The following is a 17,997-nucleotide window of genomic DNA, read 5'->3' as shown; positions in this document are numbered from 1 at the left end:
ATAATTTTCTACTAGTAAAAGTATATTGTTGCAACTGTAAAGTAATTGTTCCTTTTTAACATTTAGAAAAAATTGTAAAATGTATGTTTAAATTTAAAAATTATATTAAATGGGAGCTATTACAACATTTTAGGATCTAGCTGTGCATATGGGTGGGATTTGGCACAACAGGCGTTTTCTAAATCTTTTAATAAATTTGTTGAATTGGCACATCAAGTGTTTTTGTCTTTATTGAAACCTCTTCAATGGCACATTAAAAATGTGTTCTTGTGAACTTCACAGAAGTTCCACGGGTACTCCAGAAAGCAAGGTTAACTTACCCTCACATATATGTATTTGTATTTGTATATTTTTCATAAATTTTAATGGCAGGAACTAATGATTGCAAAAAAATTAGTACATGAGTTTAATTTATTGACAAAGAACTGCTGTTAAAAGCATCAGATCTACTGTAGTATGTTTATTAAGCCCACGACTCTTTACGGCAGTTAATACAAAAATTTGCCACAAAAACCTGCATTCCCATATGGGCTGTGGTATATGCAAAAGAGGTTCATTCGAAGTGGCCAGTGTATAGTATGTTTTAGTTTATAGTAGTTTATAGTAAGTTGGTGATTGTATATCAACAGTAGGAACATGTTTGTGGGCATTTTATTTTGTGATTTCACCGAAACAAATGAGAGTGCTCAAGTGGCGCGTGTCATTGCTCCGCAACCACGAGCTGCGCTCTCCTTGATGGAGCAGAAACTCCAAGAAAGGAAGACCCTGCATGATTTCAGAAACACATTCCTGCACCGGATGACCAACTGGAGATAGGCTGGCTTTTCTAATATTCGGGCCAAGAGATGTTTTAAAAAAGTGGCGGGGACAAAATCGAACTTCCTAAAAAGTAAATACAATAATTTATTTTGTACAACTGTTCAAGTGATCTTCTTTACAATATAGTCAGTATTTGCACTATTTTACAATAAAATAGTTGTTCATTTTATCATCATTGCACGTTTATCTATTTTTTTTAATATTACTTTTGCAAATGTATTTAAAGATTAAAATATGGAAAAAGTCAGTTTAGGAGGCAATTATCCTTTATTGAAAAAGGTGCAGTGGAGAGGTGAGTTAAGTGGAAAGTTGGTAATGCATCTTTTTTGGTGGGTTTATTATAAACAAGACCGAAATACAACGTGACTCTTATTTTGAAATTAGTCTGCTAATTCGATTTCAGATTAAGGAGATAAAATTAACTCTTATAACAGTATAAAATATATTACCATAAAAATACTGAAAAGTAAAGATTGTTATGAATTATAAACATAAGTTCATAAGCAATCTCTTGGCATAAATGTGCGATATTCATTGTTTCATCTGTAAATATAAATGAGTGGGGTCCCCTGTTTTTATTAAAAATAAAATGCTACATGAATTTATAATTCTCATGCCACAAGGCGATATTGACTATTATTTGTCTCAATTTTGCAATAAACAAATCAAAAAGATTTCTGTCTGAAATAAATATAAACTCTCAAGTGCGCCCCACGCTGCATTCTAGAGGAATTGACAGAAGAGTCAATGTCTGTGCGTGGATTATTTTCACATCATTGACAGTAGAATCTTAAGTAATCTTTAGGGTTAGTTTTTTTTTTAAATGATTCTCAAAAATTATTTCACACCAGTGGCGAGGCTACACTCAGATTGATGGTGGGTCCACCCTGTCAGAAACGACACTTATTGAGAAAGCAGAAGAAATCACCCATAAATTATAATATTTTTAATACTATTCATTTAAATATGCATCATTCAGAAAAAAACAACTATAGAAAGTTTATTATTTCCATGTGTGTCTAAACCTTGCAAATGACATGGGGGCTGGATCGTTTTACTTTTGGCTTGGAGTATAATCATATATGGTCCCCAGAATTTTTCCACGGCAAGCACCACTTCACATTTTCTTCAGGAAATGTACCTATCTAGTATTTTTAATACTATTCATTTAAATATGCATCATTCAGAAAAAAACAACTATAGAAAGTTTATTATTTCCATGTGTGTCTAAACCTTGCAAATGACATGGGGGCTGGATCGTTTTACTTTTGGCTTGGAGTATAATCATATATGGTCCCCAGAATTTTTCCACGGCAAGCACCACTTCACATTTTCTTCAGGAAATGTACCTATCTAGTATTTTTAATACTATTCATTTAAATATGCATCATTCAGAAAAAAACAACTATAGAAAGTTTATTATTTCCATGTGTGTCTAAACCTTGCAAATGACATGGGGGCTGGATCGTTTTACTTTTGGCTTGGAGTATAATCATATATGGTCCCCAGAATTTTTCCACGGCAAGCACCACTTCACATTTTCTTCAGGAAATGTACCTATCTAGTTATTCTTCTTTTTCTGGACACTTTTTTCGGCGCGTAACTCGTCCCGCACGCTTTGTCATAGACCCATGAAATAGGGCTTAAATCGACCGGTTTATTGAGGAGAGGTGTGCTATGACTTTTATAAGAGATCGGGTGCAGGATTTCCGAAAGGGGGGCGAAAAACCACCCGAAAAATCCCATTGACTTAACATTGCGCCCAATTTTGACGGGTCATAGCTCCGCTCGAGGATTTTGTAGAAACATGTGGGTTACAACATTTGAAGAGGGTGGTAGACTCTGTAAGAACATACATCACATTGGGGTGTAACTTGTACCCCTGGGGTGTAAGAGGTGCCCAAAAGTGCCCCAATGAAAAGTCAATGGGGCAAAATCCCATAGACTTAACATTGCAAAAATTTTGATGGGTCATAGCTCCGCTCGAGGATTTCGTAGAAACATGTGGGTCACTAAATTTCAAGAGGGTGGTAGGCTATGTAAGAACATACATGACATTGGGGTGTAAGTTGTACCCCTGGGGTGTAAGAGGCACCCAAAAATTCCCATTGACTTATAATAGGGCAGGAAACATGCCCATATAAGGGAATAAAACAGTTCCGGATGGGATATCTTTGCTTTACAGTGTCATAAAGATAAGTGGGTGGGCTCATTTCACTCGGGCATCCAATCATTCTCTCAGGATCATCCCAGAGCTATTAAGCCACGCCCCTAGCAACAATTTTGGGCACCCTAGCAACATCTCCCATAGACTGCCATTATAAAATGCCCAGATGGATATCTTTGCACCACAGTGTCATAGAGACATGGGGGTGGACTCATTTTACTCAGGCATCCAATCAGTCTCTCAGGATACTTACATAGGTATTAAGCCACGCCCCTAGCAACCACTTTTGAGCACCCTAGCAACATAAAATTCAAACAGTTATATCTCGGCATCCGAACATCGTAGAGACACGGGGGTTGGACCGTTTGACTCGTGACTCAGAGTGTAATCATTATGGGATGCCATTTTTTTCCCTAGCAACCAAATACAGTACCCTAGCAACAGAGTAAACAAAGCCTTATATCTCCGCATCAGAACATCGTAGAGACACGGGGGTTGGACCGTTAGACTCGTTACTCAGAGTGTAATCATTATGGGATGCCAATTTTTTCCCTAGCAACCAAATACAGTACCCTAGCAACAGAGTAAACAAAGGCTTATATCTCAGCATCAGAACATCGTAGAAAAATGGGGGTTGGACCGTTTGACTCGTAACTCGGCGTGTAATCATTATGGGATGCCATTTTTTTCCCTAGCAACCAAATACAGTACCCTAGCAACAGAGTAAACAAAGTCTTATATCTCGGCATCAGAACATTGTAGAGACACGGGGGTTGGACCGTTTGACTCGTGACTCGGAGTGTAATCACTATGGGATGCCAATTTTTTCCCTAGCAACCAAATACAGTACCCTAGCAACAGAGTAAACAAAGCCTTATATCTCGGCATCAGAAAATCGTAGAGACACGGGGGTTGGACCGTTTGACTCGTGACTCAGAGTGTAATCATTATGGGATGCCAATTTTTTCCCTAGCAACCAAATACAGTACCCTAGCAACAGAGTAAACAAAGTCTTATATCTCGGCATCAGAACATCGTAGAGACACGGGGGTTGGACCGTTTGACTCGTGACTCGGAGTGTAATCATTATGGGATGCCAAATTTTTCCCTAGCAACCAAATACAGTACCCTAGCAACAGAGTAAACAAAGTCTTATATCTCGGCATCAGAACATCGTAGAGACACGGGGGTTGGACCGTTTGACTCGTGACTCGGAGTGTAATCATTATGGGATGCCAAATTTTTCCCTAGCAACCAAATACAGTACCCTAGCAACAGAGTAAACAAAGCCTTATATCTCCGCATCAGAACATCGTAGAAACACAGGGGTTGGACCGTTTGACTTGTGACTCAGAGTGTAATCATTATGGGATGCCAATTTTTTCCCTAGCAACCAAATACAGTACCCTAGCAACAGAGTAAACAAAGCCTTATATCTCCGTATCAGAACATCGTAGAAACACAGGGGTTGGACCGTTTGACTCGTGACTCGGAGTGTAATCATTATGGGATGCCAAATTTTTCCCTAGCAACCAAATACAGTACCCTAGCAACCAAATAAACAAAGCCTTATATCTCCGCATCAGAACATCGTAGAGACACGGGAGTTGGATCGTTTTACTTTTGGCTTGGAGTATAATCATATATGTTCCCCAGAATTTTGCCACGGCAAGCACCACTCACATTTTCTTCAGGAAATGTACCTATCTAGTTATTATTCTTCTTTTTCTGGACACTTTTTCGGTGCGTAACTCGTCCCGCACGGTTTAACATAGTCCCATGAAAGAGGGCTCAAATCGACCGAATTATTGAGGAGAGGTGTGCTATGACTTTTATAAGCGATCGGGTGCAGGATTTCTGAATGGGGGGCGAAAAACCACCCGAAAAATCCCATTGACTTTACATTGCGCCCAACTTTGACGAGTCATAGCTCCGCTCGAGGATTTTATAGAAACATGTGGGTTACAACATTTGAAGAGGGTGGTAGGCTCTGTAAGAACATGGATCACAATGGGGTGTTAGTTGTACCCCTGGGGTGTAAGAGGTGCCCAAAAATGGCCAATGAAAAGTCAATGGGGCAAAATCCCATAGACTAACATTGCGGAAAACTTTGTCAGGCCATAGGTCCGAGCGAGGATTTTGTAGAAACATGTGGGTTACTAAATTCGAAGAGGGTGGTAGGCTATGTAAGAACATACATGACATTGGGGTGTAAATTGTACCCCTGGGGTGTAAGAGGCACCCGAAAATTCCCATTGACTTATAATGGGGCAGGAAACATGCCCATATAAGGGAATAAAACAGTTCCAGATGGGATATCTTTGCTTTACAGGGTCGTAGAGATAAGTGGGTGGGCTCATTTCACTCGGGCATCCAATCAGTCTCTCAGGATCATCCCAGAGCTATTAAGCCACGCCCCTAGCAACAATTTTGGGCACCCTAGCAACATCTCCCATAGACTGCCATTATAAAATGCCCAGATGGATATCTTTGCACCACAGTGTCATAGAGACATGGGGGTGGGCTCATTTTACTCAGGCATCCAATCATTCTCTCAGGATCCTTACATAGGTATTAAGCCACGCCCCTAGCAACCACTTTTGAGCACCCTAGCAACATAAAATTCAAACAGTTATATCTCGACATCCGAACATCGTAGAGACACGGGGGTTGGACCGTTTGACTCGTGACTCAGAGTGTAATCATTATGGGATGCCAATTTTTTCCCTAGCAACCAAATACAGTACCCTAGCAACAGAGTAAACAAAGCCTTATATCTCCGCATCAGAACATCGTAGAGACACGGGGGTTGGACCGTTTGATTCGTGACTCGGCGGGTAATCATTATGGGATGCCAATTTTTTCCCTAGCAACCAAATACAGTACCCTAGCAACAGAGTAAACAAAGCCTTATATCTCCGCATCAGAACATCGTAGAGACACGGGGGTTGGACCGTTTGACTCGTGACTCAGACTGTAATCACTATGGGATGCCAATTTTTTCCCTAGCAACCAAATACAGTACCCTAGCAACAGAGTAAACAAAGCCTTATATCTCCGCATCAGAACATCGTAGAGACACGGGGGTTGGACCCTTTGACTCGTGACTCGGCGTGTAATCATTATGGGATGCCATTTTTTCCCCTAGCAACCAAATACAGCTCCCTAGCAACAGAGTAAACAAAACCTTATATCTCTGCATCAGAACATTGTGGAGACACGGGGGTTGGACCGTTTGACTCGTGACTCTGCGGGTAATCACTAGTGGATGCCATTTTTTCCCCTAGCAACCAAATTCAGTACCCTAGCAACAGAGTAAACAAAGCCTTATATCTCCGCATCAGAACATCGTAGAGACACGGGGGTTGGACCGTTTGACTTGTGACTCGGAGGGTAATCATTAGTGGATGCCATTTTTTTCCCTAGCAACCAAATCCAGCTCCCTAGCAACAGAGTAAACAAAGCCTTATATCTCCGCATCAGAACATCGTAGGACACGGGGGTTGGACCGTTTGACTTGTGACTCAGAGGTTAATCATTAGTGGAAGCCATTTTTTTCCCTAGCAACCAAATCCAGCTCCCTAGCAACAGAGTAAACAAAGCCTTATATCTCCGCATCAGAACATCGTAGAGACACGGGGGTTGGACCGTTTGACTCGTGACTTGGAGGGTAATCACTAGTGGATGCCAATTTTCCCCCTAGCAACCAAATACAGTACCCTAGCAACAGAGTAAACAAAGCCTTATATCTCCGCATCAGAACATCGTAGAGACATGGGGGTTGGACCGTTTGACTAGTGACTCAGTGTGTAATCATTATGGGATGCCAATTTTTTCCCTAGCAACCAAATACAGTACCCTAGCAACCAGATAAACACAGCCTTATATCTCCGCATCAGAACATCGTAGAGACACGGGAGTTGGATCGTTTTACTTTTGGCTTGGAGTATAATCATATATGTTCCCCAGAATTTTGCCACGGCAAGCACCACTCACATTTCCTTCAGGAAATGTACCTATCTAGTTATTCTTCTTCTTATATCTGGACACTTTTTCGGCACCTAACTCGTCCCGCACGGTTTGCCGTAGTCCCATGAAAGAGGGCTCAAATTGACCGGTTTATTGAGGAGAGGTGTGCTATGACTTTTATAAGGGATCGGGTGCACGATTTTCGAAAGGGGGGCGAAAAACCACCCAAAAAATCCCATTGACTTAACATTGCGCCCAACTTTGACGGGTCATATCTCCGTTCGAGGAATTTGTAAAAACATGTGGGTTACAACATTTGAAGAGGGTGGTAAACTCTGTAAGAACATACATCACATTGGGGTGTAAGTTGTACCCCTGGGGTGTAAGAGGCACCCAAAATTCCCCATTGACTTATAATGGGGCAGGAAACATGCCCATATAAGGGAATAAAATCTTTCCCGATGGGATATCTTTGCTTTACAGTGTCGTAGAGATAAGTGGGTGGGCTCATTTTACTCGGGCATCCAATCAGTGTCTCAGGATCATCTCAGAGCTATTAAGCCACGCCCCTAGCAACCACTTTTGAGCACCCTAGCAACATCTCCCATAGACTGCCATTATAAAATGCCCAGATGGATATCTTTGCACCACAGTGTCATAGAGACATGGGGGTGGGCTCATTTTACTCAGGCATCCAATCAGTCTCTCAGGATCCTTACATAGGTATTAAGCCACGCCCCTAGCAACCACTTTTGAGCACCCTAGCAACATAAAATTCAAACGGTTATATCTCCGCATCAGAACATCGTAGAGACACGGGGGTTGGACCGTTTGACTTGTGACTTGGAGTGTAATCACCAGTGGATGCCATTTTTCCCCTAGCAACCAAATACAGTACCCTAGCAACAGAGTAAACAAAGCCTTATATCTCCGCATCAGAACATCGTAAAGACACGGGGGTTGGACCGTTTGACTCGTGACTCAGAGTGTAATCATTCTGGGATGCCCATTTTTTCCCTAGCAACCAAATACAGTACCCTAGCAACAGAGTAAACAAAGCCTTATATCTTTGCATCAGAACATCGTAGAGACATGGGGGTTGGACCGTTTGACTCGTGACTCGGAGGGTAATCACTAGTGGATGCCATTTTTTCCCCTAGCAACCAAATACAGTACCCTAGCAACAGAGTAAACAAAGCCTTATATCTCCGCATCAGAACATCGTAGAGACACGGGGGTTGGACCGTTTGACTTGTGACTTGGAGTGTAATCACCAGTGGATGCCATTTTTTCCCCTAGCAACCAAATACAGTACCCTAGCAACAGAGTAAACAAAGCCTTATATCTCCGCATCAGAACATCGTAGAAACACGAGGGTTGGACCGTTTGACTCGTGACTCAGAGTGTAATCACTATGGGATGCCAATTTTTTCCCTAGCAACCAAATACAGTACCTTAGCAACAGAGTAAACAAAGCCTTATATCTCCGCATCAGAACATCGTAGAGACACGGGGGTTGGACTGTTTGACTCGTGACTCAGAGTGTAATCACTATGGGATGCAAATTTTTTCCCTAGCAACCAAATACAGTACCCTAGCAACAGAGTAAACAAAGCCTTATATCTCCGCATCAGAACATAGTAGAGACACGGGGGTTGGACCGTTTGACTTGTGACTCGGAGTGTAATCACTAGTGGATGGCAATTTTCTCCCTAGCAACCAAATACACTACCCTAGCAACCGAATAAACAAAGCCTTATATCTCCGCATCAGAACATCATAGAGACATGGGGGTTGGACCGTTTTACTTGTGAGTCGGAGTGTAATCACTAGCGGATACCAATTTTCTCCCTAGCAACCAAATACAGTACCCTAGCAACAGAGTAAACAAAGCCTTATATCTCCGCATCAGAACATCGTAGAGACACGGGGTTTGGATTGTTTTACTCGTGACTGGAAGTATAATCATATACTGTCCCCAGAATTTTGCCACGGCAAGCACCACTTCACATTTTCTTCAGGAAATGTACCTATCTAGTTATTATTAGTGGTGCTTGCATTTATGCAAGGCATCACTATTACTATTGCTCATACTTATTATTTATTATATCTTTATTTATTATTCTTATATCTGGACACTTTTTCGGCGCGTAACTCGTCCCACACGGTTTGTCGTAGACCAATGAAACAGGGCTCAAAATGACCGGCTTATTGAGGACACGTCTGCTATGACTTTTATAAGGGATCGGGTGCAAGATTTCCGAAAGGGGGGCGAAAAACCACCCGAAAAATCCCATTGACTTAACATTGCGCCCAACATTGATGAGTCATAGCTCCGCTCGAGGATTTTATAGAAACATGTGGGTTACAACATTTGAAGAGGGTGGTAGGCTCTGTAACAACATGGATCACAATGGGGTGTAAGTTGTACCCCTGGGGTGTAAGAGGTGCCCAAAAATGCCCAATGAAAAGTCAATGGGGCAAAATCCCATAGACTTACCATTGGAAAAACTTTGACGGGTCATAGGTACGAGTGAGGATTTTGTAGAAACATGTGGGTTACAACATTTGAAGAGGGTGGTAGGCTCTGTAACAACATGGATCACAATGGGGTGTAAGTTGTACCCCTGGGGTGTAAGAGGTGCCCAAAAATGCCCAATGAAAAGTCAATGGGGGAAATCCCATAGACTTACCATTGGAAAAATTTTGACCGGTCATAGGTACGAGTGAGGATTTTGTAGAAACATGTGGGTTACTAAATTTGAAGAGGGTGGTAGGCTATGTAAGAACATACATGACATTGGGGTGTAAGTTGTACCTCTGGGGTGTAAGAGGCACCCGAAAATTCCCATTGACTTATAATGGGGCAGGAAACATGCCCATATAACGGAATAAAACAGTTCCAGATGGGATATCTTTGCTTTACAGTGTCGTAGAGATAAGTGGGTGGGCTCATTTCACTCGGGCATCCAATCAGTCTCTCAGGATCATCCCAGAGCTATTAAGCCACGCCCCTAGCAACAATTTTGGGCACCCTAGCAACATCTCCCATAGACTGCCATTATAAAATGCCCAGATGGATATCTTTGCAACACAGTGTCATAGAGACATGGGGGTGGGCTCATTTTACTCAGGCATCCAATCAGTCTCTCAGGATCCTTACATAGGTATTAAGCCACGCCCCTAGCAACCACTTTTGAGCACACTAGCAACATAAAATTCAAACAGTTATATCTAGACATACGAACATCGTAGAGACACGGGGGTTGGACCGTTTGACTCGTGACTCAGAGTGTAATCATTATGGGATGTCAATTTTTTCCCTAGCAACCAAATACAGTACCCTAGCAACAGAGTAAACAAAGCCTTATATCTCCGCATCAGAACATCGTAGAGACACGGGAATTGGACCGTTTGACTCGTGACTCGAAGTGTAATCATTATGGGATGCCAATTTTTTCCCTAGCAACCAAGTACAGTACCCTAGCAACAGAGTAAACAAAGCCTTATATCTCCGCATCAGAACATCGTAGAGACACGGGAATTGGACCGTTTGACTCGTGACTCGAAGTGTAATCATTATGGGATGCCAATTTTTTCCCTAGCAACCAAATACAGTACCCTAGCAACAGAGTAAACAAAGCCTTATGTCTCCGCATCAGAACATCGTAGAGACACGGGGGTTGGACCGTTTGACTCGTGACTCGGAGTGTAATCATTATGGGATGCCAATTTTTTCCCTAGCAACCAAATACAGTACCCTAGCAACAGAGTAAACAAAGCCTTATATCTCCGCATCAGAACATCGTAGAGACACGGGGGTTGGACCGTTTGACTCGTGACTTAGAGTGTAATCATTATGGGATGCCAATTTTTTCCCTAGCAACCAAATACAGTACCCTAGCAACAGAGTAAACAAACCCTTATATCTCTGCATCAGAACATCGTAGAGACACGGGGGTTGGACCGTTTGACTTATGACTCGGAGAGTAATCACTAGTGGATGCCATTTTTTCCCTAGCAACCAAATACAGTACCCTAGCAACAGAGTAAACAAAGCCTTATATCTCCGCATCAGAACATCGTAGAGACACGGGGGTTGGACCGTTTGACTCGTGACTCGGAGAGTAATCACTAGTGGATGCCATTTTTTTCCCTAGCAACCAAATACAGTACCCTAGCAACAGAGTAAACAAAGCCTTATATCTCCGTATCAGAACATTGTAGAGACATGGGGTTTGGACCGTTTGACTCGTGACCCGGAGTGTAATCACTATTGGAAGTCAAATTTTTCCCTAGCAACCAAATACAGTACCCTAGCAACCGAATAAACAAAGCCTTATATCTCCGCATCAGAACATCGTATAGAGACGGGGTTTGGATCGTTTTACTCGTGACTGGAAGTATGATCATATACTGTCCCCAAAAATTTGCCACGGCAAGCACCACTCACATTTTCTTCAGGAAATGTACCTATCTAGTTAGTGGTGCTTGCATTTATGCAAGGCATCACTATTATTATTGCTCATACTTATTATTATATCTTTATTTATTTATTATTCTTATATCTGGACACTTTTTCGGCGCGTAACTCGTCCCACACGGTTTGTCGTAGACCAATGAAACAGGGCTCAAAATGACCGGCTTATTGAGGACACGTCTGCTATGACTTTTATAAGGGATCGGGTGCAGGATTTCCGAAAGGGGGGCGAAAAACCACCCAAAAAATCCCATTGACTTAACATTGCGACCAACTTTGACGAGTCATAGCTCCGCTCGAGGATTTTGTAGAAACATGTGGGTTACAAAATTTGAAGAGGGTGGAAGGCTCAGTAAGAACATACATAACATTGGGGTGTAAGTTGTACCCCTGGGGTGTAAGAGGCGCCCAAAAGTGCCCCAATGAAAAGTCAATGGGGGAAAATCCCATAGACTTAACATTGCAAATACTTTGTCGGGTCATAGGTACGAGCGAGGATTTCGTAGAAACATGTGGGTCACTAAATTTGAAAAGGGTGCTAGACTCTGTCAGGATGTCCCCCACAATGGGGTGTAAGGTTACCCTAGCAACCATTTTGGGCACCCTAGCAACCTATCCTATAGACTGCCATTACAAAATGCCCAGATGGATATCTTTGCACCACAGTGTCACAGAGACATGGGGGTGGGCTCATTTTACTCAGGCATCCAATCAATCTCTCAGGATCCTTAAAGACTTACTAAGCCACGCCCCTAGCAACCACTTTTGAGCACCCTAGCAACATAAAATTCAAACATTTATATCTCGGCATCAGAACATCGTAGAGACACGGGGGTTGGACCGTTTTACATGTGACTAGGGGTGTAACAATTGGGCACATCATTGGCCACCTCCAAGCCACGCCCCTAGCAACCAAATACACTATCCTAGCAACAGAGTAAACAAAGCCTTATATCTCCGCATCAGAACATCGTAGAGACACGGGGGTTGGACCGTTTGACTCGTGACTCGGAGGGTAATCACTAGTGGATGCAGTTTTTTTCCCTAGCAACCAAATACAGTACCCTAGCAACAGAGTAAACAAAGCCTTATATCTCCGCATCAGAACATCGTAGAGACACGGGGGTTGGACCGTTTGACTCGTGACTCGGAGGGTAATCACTAGTGGATGCAGTTTTTTTCCCTAGCAACCAAATACAGTACCCTAGCAACAGTGTAAACAAAGCCTTATATCTCCGCATCAGAACATCGTACAGACACGGGGGTTGGACCGTTTGACTCGTGACTCGGAGGGTAATCACTAGTGGATGCCGTTTTTTTTCCCTAGCAACCAAATACAGTACCCTAGCAACAGCGTAAACAAAGCCTTATATCTCCGCATCAGAACATCGTAGAGACACGGGGGTTGGACCATTTGACTTGTGACTCGAAGGGTAATCACTAGTGGATGCCATTTTTTTTCCCTAGCAACCAAATACAGTACCCTAGCAACAGAGTAAACAAAGCCTTATATCTCCGCATCAGAACATCGTAGAGACACGGGGGTTGGACCGTTTGACTCGTGACTCGGAGGGTAATCACTAGTGGATGCAGTTTTTTTCCCTAGCAACCAAATACAGTACCCTAGCAACAGTGTAAACAAAGCCTTATATCTCCGCATCAGAACATCGTACAGACAAGGGGGTTGGACCGTTTGACTCGTGACTCGGCATGTAATCATTAGTGGATGCCATTTTTTTTCCCTAGCAACCAAATACAGTACCCTAGCAACAGAGTAAACAAAGCCTTATATCTCCGCATCAGAACATCGTAGGGACACAGGGGTTGGACCATTTCACTTTTGACTCTGCATGTAATCATTAGTGGATGGCAATTTTTTCCCTAGCAACCAAATACAGTACCCTAGCAACAGAGTAAACAAAGCCTTATATCTCCGCATCAAAACATCATAGAGACACAGGGGTTGGACCGTTTGACTCGTGACTCGGAGGGTAATCACTAGTGGATGCCATTTTCCCCCTAGCAACCAAATACAGTACCCTAGCAACCGGATAAACAAAGCCTTATATCTCCGCATTAGAACATCGTAGAGACACGGGAGTTGGATCTTTTTACTTGTGATTTGGAGTATAATCATATACTGTCGCCAGAAATTTGCCACGGCAAGCACCACTTTACATTTTCTTCAGGAAATGTACCTATCTAGTTATTATTCTTCTGGTCCACACTTTTTCTCACAGTAACTCCTCCTAGAGCTTTCAAGCTACACCCACAAAACTTTACAAAACTTTTAAGACTGGTACGTAGATTGGTGCTATGACTTTTCTAACTGATGGGACCTACCGAATTCCTAAACGGGGCGCTCAAACACCCCAAATTTTCCTTTGACTTAACATTGCGACAAACTTTGACGGGTCATAGCTGCAAACGAGAAATTTGTAGAAACTTGTGGGTTATCACAGTTGAAGAGGCTGGCAGGCTCTGTAAGAACATACATCACATTGGGGTGTAAGTTGTACCCCTGGGGTGTAAGAGGCACCCAAATTTCCCCATTGACTTATAATGGGGCAGGAAACATGCCCATTAAAGGGAATAAAAGCGTCCCAGATGGAATATCTTTACTTTAGAGTGTCGTAGAGATATGTGGGTGGGCTCATTTTACTCAGGCATCCAATCAGTCTCTCTGGATCGTCCCATAGCTATTAAGCCACGCCCCTAGCAACCATTTGTGTGCACCCTAGCAACATCTCCCATAGACTGCCATTATAAATTGCCCAGATGGATATCTTTGCAGCACAGTGTCACAGAGACATGGGGGTGGGCTCATTTTACTCAGGCATCCAATTAGTCTCTAAGGATTTTATTGAGGTATTAAGCCACGCCCCTAGCAACCAAATATGAGCACCCTAGCAACATAATAAACAAAGCCTTATATCTCTGGATCCGAACATCATAGAGACATGGGGGTTGGGTCTTTTGGTCATGTTAGCTTCATGCTAGCTTCATGCTAAGTCATACTAGCTTCATGCTAGTTTCATGCTAGCTTTATGCTAATTTCATAATAAATCTTGCTAACTTCATGCTTATTCATGTTAGCATCATGCTAGCTTCATGCTAATTCATGTTAGCATCATGCTAGCTTCATGCTAATTCATGTTAGCATCATGCTAGCTTCATGCTAATTCATGTTAACATCATGCTAGCTTCATGCTAATTCATGTTAACATCATGCTAGCTTCATGCTAATTCATGTTAGCATCATGCTAGCTTCATGCTAATTCATGTTAGCATCATGCTAGCTTCATGCTAATTCATGTTAGCATCATGCTAATTCATGTTAGCATCATGCTAGCTTCATGCTAATTCATGTTAGCATCATGCTAGCTTCATGCTAATTCATGCTAGCATCATGCTAGCTTCATGCTAATTCATGTAAGCATCATTCTAGCTTCATGCTAATACATTTTAGCATCATGCTAGCTTCATGCTAATTCATGTTAGCATCATGCTAGCTTCATGCTAATTCATGTTAGCATCATGCTAGCTTCATGCTAATTCATGTTAGCATCATGCTAGCTTCATGCTAATTCATGTTAGCATCATGCTAGCTTCATGCTAATTCATGTTAGCATCATGCTAGCTTCATGCTAATTCATGTTAGCATCATGCTAGCTTCATGCTAATTCATGTTAGCATCATGCTAGCTTCATGCTAATTCATGTTAGCATCATGCTAGCTTCATGCTAATTCATGTTAGCATCATGCTAATTCATGTTAGCATCATGCTAGCTTCATGCTAATTCATGTTAGCATCATGCTAGCTTCATGCTAATTCATGTTAGCATCATGCTAGCTTCATGCTAATTCATGTTAGCATCATGCTAGCTTCATGCTAATTCATGTTAGCATCATGCTAATTCGTGTTAGCATCACGCTAGCTTCATGCTAATTCATGTTAGCATCACGCTAGCTTCATGCTAATTCATGTTAGCATCATGCTAGCTTCATGCTAATTCATGTTAGCATCATGCTAGCTTCATGCTAATCATGTTAGCATCATGTTTACTCATGCTTATTCATGTTAACATCATGCTAACTTAGTGCTAAATCATGTTAACATGCTAAGTTTTTGTTAAATCATGTTTACGGAAAGTTAGACTACTAAACTAAACTTGTTTTAAGTTTCTCCAAAACTTTTTTAAACGTTCAGGCCAGGTTTTGTCAAGCCAACATAAAGTTTGTCTTCAAACTTTTCTATCTAGTTAAATTATTTGTTGTAATTGTATTATTTGTTTACTTCTGTTGTTTCTTGATGTCTGAATGTGCTGGTAAGTTTATGAGGATGTAGAGGTATGTGATGAAATCTAATTTGACAGTGCTTGCGAAGAATGGGACACACGTAAGCAAACACTGCGTTTATTGTCACCCCACCCTTTTGAGTGGGGGGCTGAAAAGCTGATGTGCACCTTCAAATTAATATAACTCTGGCAATTTTCAACTCTAGAAGCCTAATCTTGGGCTTGTTCTAAAGAATACAATGTAAAGTTTTTCACTGATGTTTCTGGAGGTGAAAATATTTAACAGAAAAAGTGTTATAGCAGTCTAAATTTATTTTAAGAATTAAAAATAATGCAACATATTCATTTGATAAATAAAATGATGAAAATGTAAATATTTCACAAAAGTAATAATGTAAACATGAGTCCATAAGTCTAATTTTAAGTTAAAATCACAAAAAATGAGGTTTGTATAAACCTTTTAGTGGTTTTACCAACAACGGCCACAATGTGTCAATGGTGCTGCATACACTTGTCACAAATTAATACATTTGAAATATGAAAACTACATTCTTAGAACTTTCCAATGATATATATTTAAAATTATTATAAATTGTTTAAAGATGTTGTATACAAAGACTTACTGCATCACAGAAGTAGTTTTACTGTAAAGCAAGCTATCTGCTAGCACTCCTATTTATCTCAATGGAAATTAAAATGAAAAATAATATGAAAATTAACTAATCTGGTCTCTGAAAACAAACATCTCAGACACACACAGGACAGATCTTCTAAAATCAGCATGGAATGAACAGCATATATTGACAAAGATTTTTATTCAAAGTTTAATTTGTAATGCCCCTTTAATTAAGTTATGCAAAATTTAAATTATAACATTTGTATTAAAATTGTGTTTCAGCTGACAGATTAAAACGAATCACATTGTTTTAAATGTGGAATAAAATATGTTGTACAGAGTCTGTGGACTGTGTGCATATTTTCCTGCAAAGTTTTCTTGTAAATACTGTTTGAATTAAAAAGCATGTTTAATACTCACTGTAGGAAGAGGTCACTGATTATGTTCAAAAGAAAAAGTCTGTTCCGGTAAATGATGTAAATGAAGTGAGAGTGAGTTTGCATTGTGTTGTCATGCTTCAGTGATGTGTGAGTGTTTATAGTGCTGTGAGTTTAACACTTCATGACTGAGATCAGAACAGAACAGAATCTTCATCATCACACAAACCAAAACAACAACAATGACTTTCATCATCATCTTCATCTGGACACTCACAGTCTTTACTCAAGGTTTGTGTTGTAACATTTTTATCATGATCATTAATTCATTGAAGAGTGAAATATTGATTTGTTTCAGTGTTGTCTTATATTTCATTCTTGTTGTTTCTTTCAGTGTGTAGAGGACAGTACACTCTTACTCAGAGTCCATCAATAACAGTTCAACCAGGACAACAAGTTCAAATAAACTGTAAAGTCAGCAGTGCAGTGCATAATGGGAATTACTTGTTTTGGTACTTACAGAAACTTGGAGAAGCTCCTAAACTCCTCATAAAACTTGCAACAAGACTTCAGTCAGGAACTCCATCAAGATTAAGTGGCAGCGGATCAAACACAGATTTCACTTTGACCATCAGTGGAGTTCAGACTGAAGATTCAGGAGATTATTACTGTCAGAGTTATCACAGTGATGGTGTGTTGACACAGTGATAAAGAGTGATACAAAAACCTCTTTCAGTCAGACTGCACAGTGACTGAACTCATACACCTGACAGATACTGCAGATGATCATACTGATAGTTTATTTCACTTACAGATAATTTATTTAAATGACAACTTTATAGATAATTATACATTAAATGGATTATTTATTTATTTTATTTTTTTGATAGTTGATAAATCTAATCATTACGGTTTTGTTTGTCTATTAATTTCAGTATTAAAACGGATGCAACATGGATGATTACTATTATTATTGTACAGTTGAATTCCCAATATTAAAAAAACTGATGATAATCACTCATATAGAGAAACATCAGTCAGTATCATTTAGTCAACAGCTGTAACACAGATACTGAAGGAGTCACACGAGAATACTGTAACTATCAAACTAAACACACCAAACACTTCATGTTTAAGGATCTTCATTTCATTTGACTGACAGTTATGTAAATTTACTTCATCTGCAGGTGTTTTCATGCTTCATTGAGTCAGGTTTATTAATAAAATGTGAGCTTTCGTATTCAAAACAGACAGAATGAGTCAAAGACATT

At 40.7% G+C, this 17,997-nt stretch overlaps 1 gene segment (V, D, J or C); it reads left to right on the top strand.

Moving 5' to 3' along the window:
* The first annotated feature begins 16,968 nt into the window (after positions 1-16,968).
* On the top strand, positions 16,969-17,434 carry LOC129433546 (probable non-functional immunoglobulin kappa variable 6D-41). The segment is given in 2 exon segments: positions 16,969-17,017; positions 17,121-17,434. Coding segments are annotated over 2 exon segments (363 nt in total).
* Positions 17,435-17,997: the final 563 nt, after the last annotated feature.

This window comes from Misgurnus anguillicaudatus, chromosome 6 (assembly GCF_027580225.2).
Source record: "Misgurnus anguillicaudatus chromosome 6, ASM2758022v2, whole genome shotgun sequence".
NCBI classification, from domain to species: Eukaryota; Metazoa; Chordata; class Actinopteri; order Cypriniformes; family Cobitidae; genus Misgurnus; species Misgurnus anguillicaudatus.
This window is presented reverse-complemented; position numbering and strand designations above follow the sequence as displayed.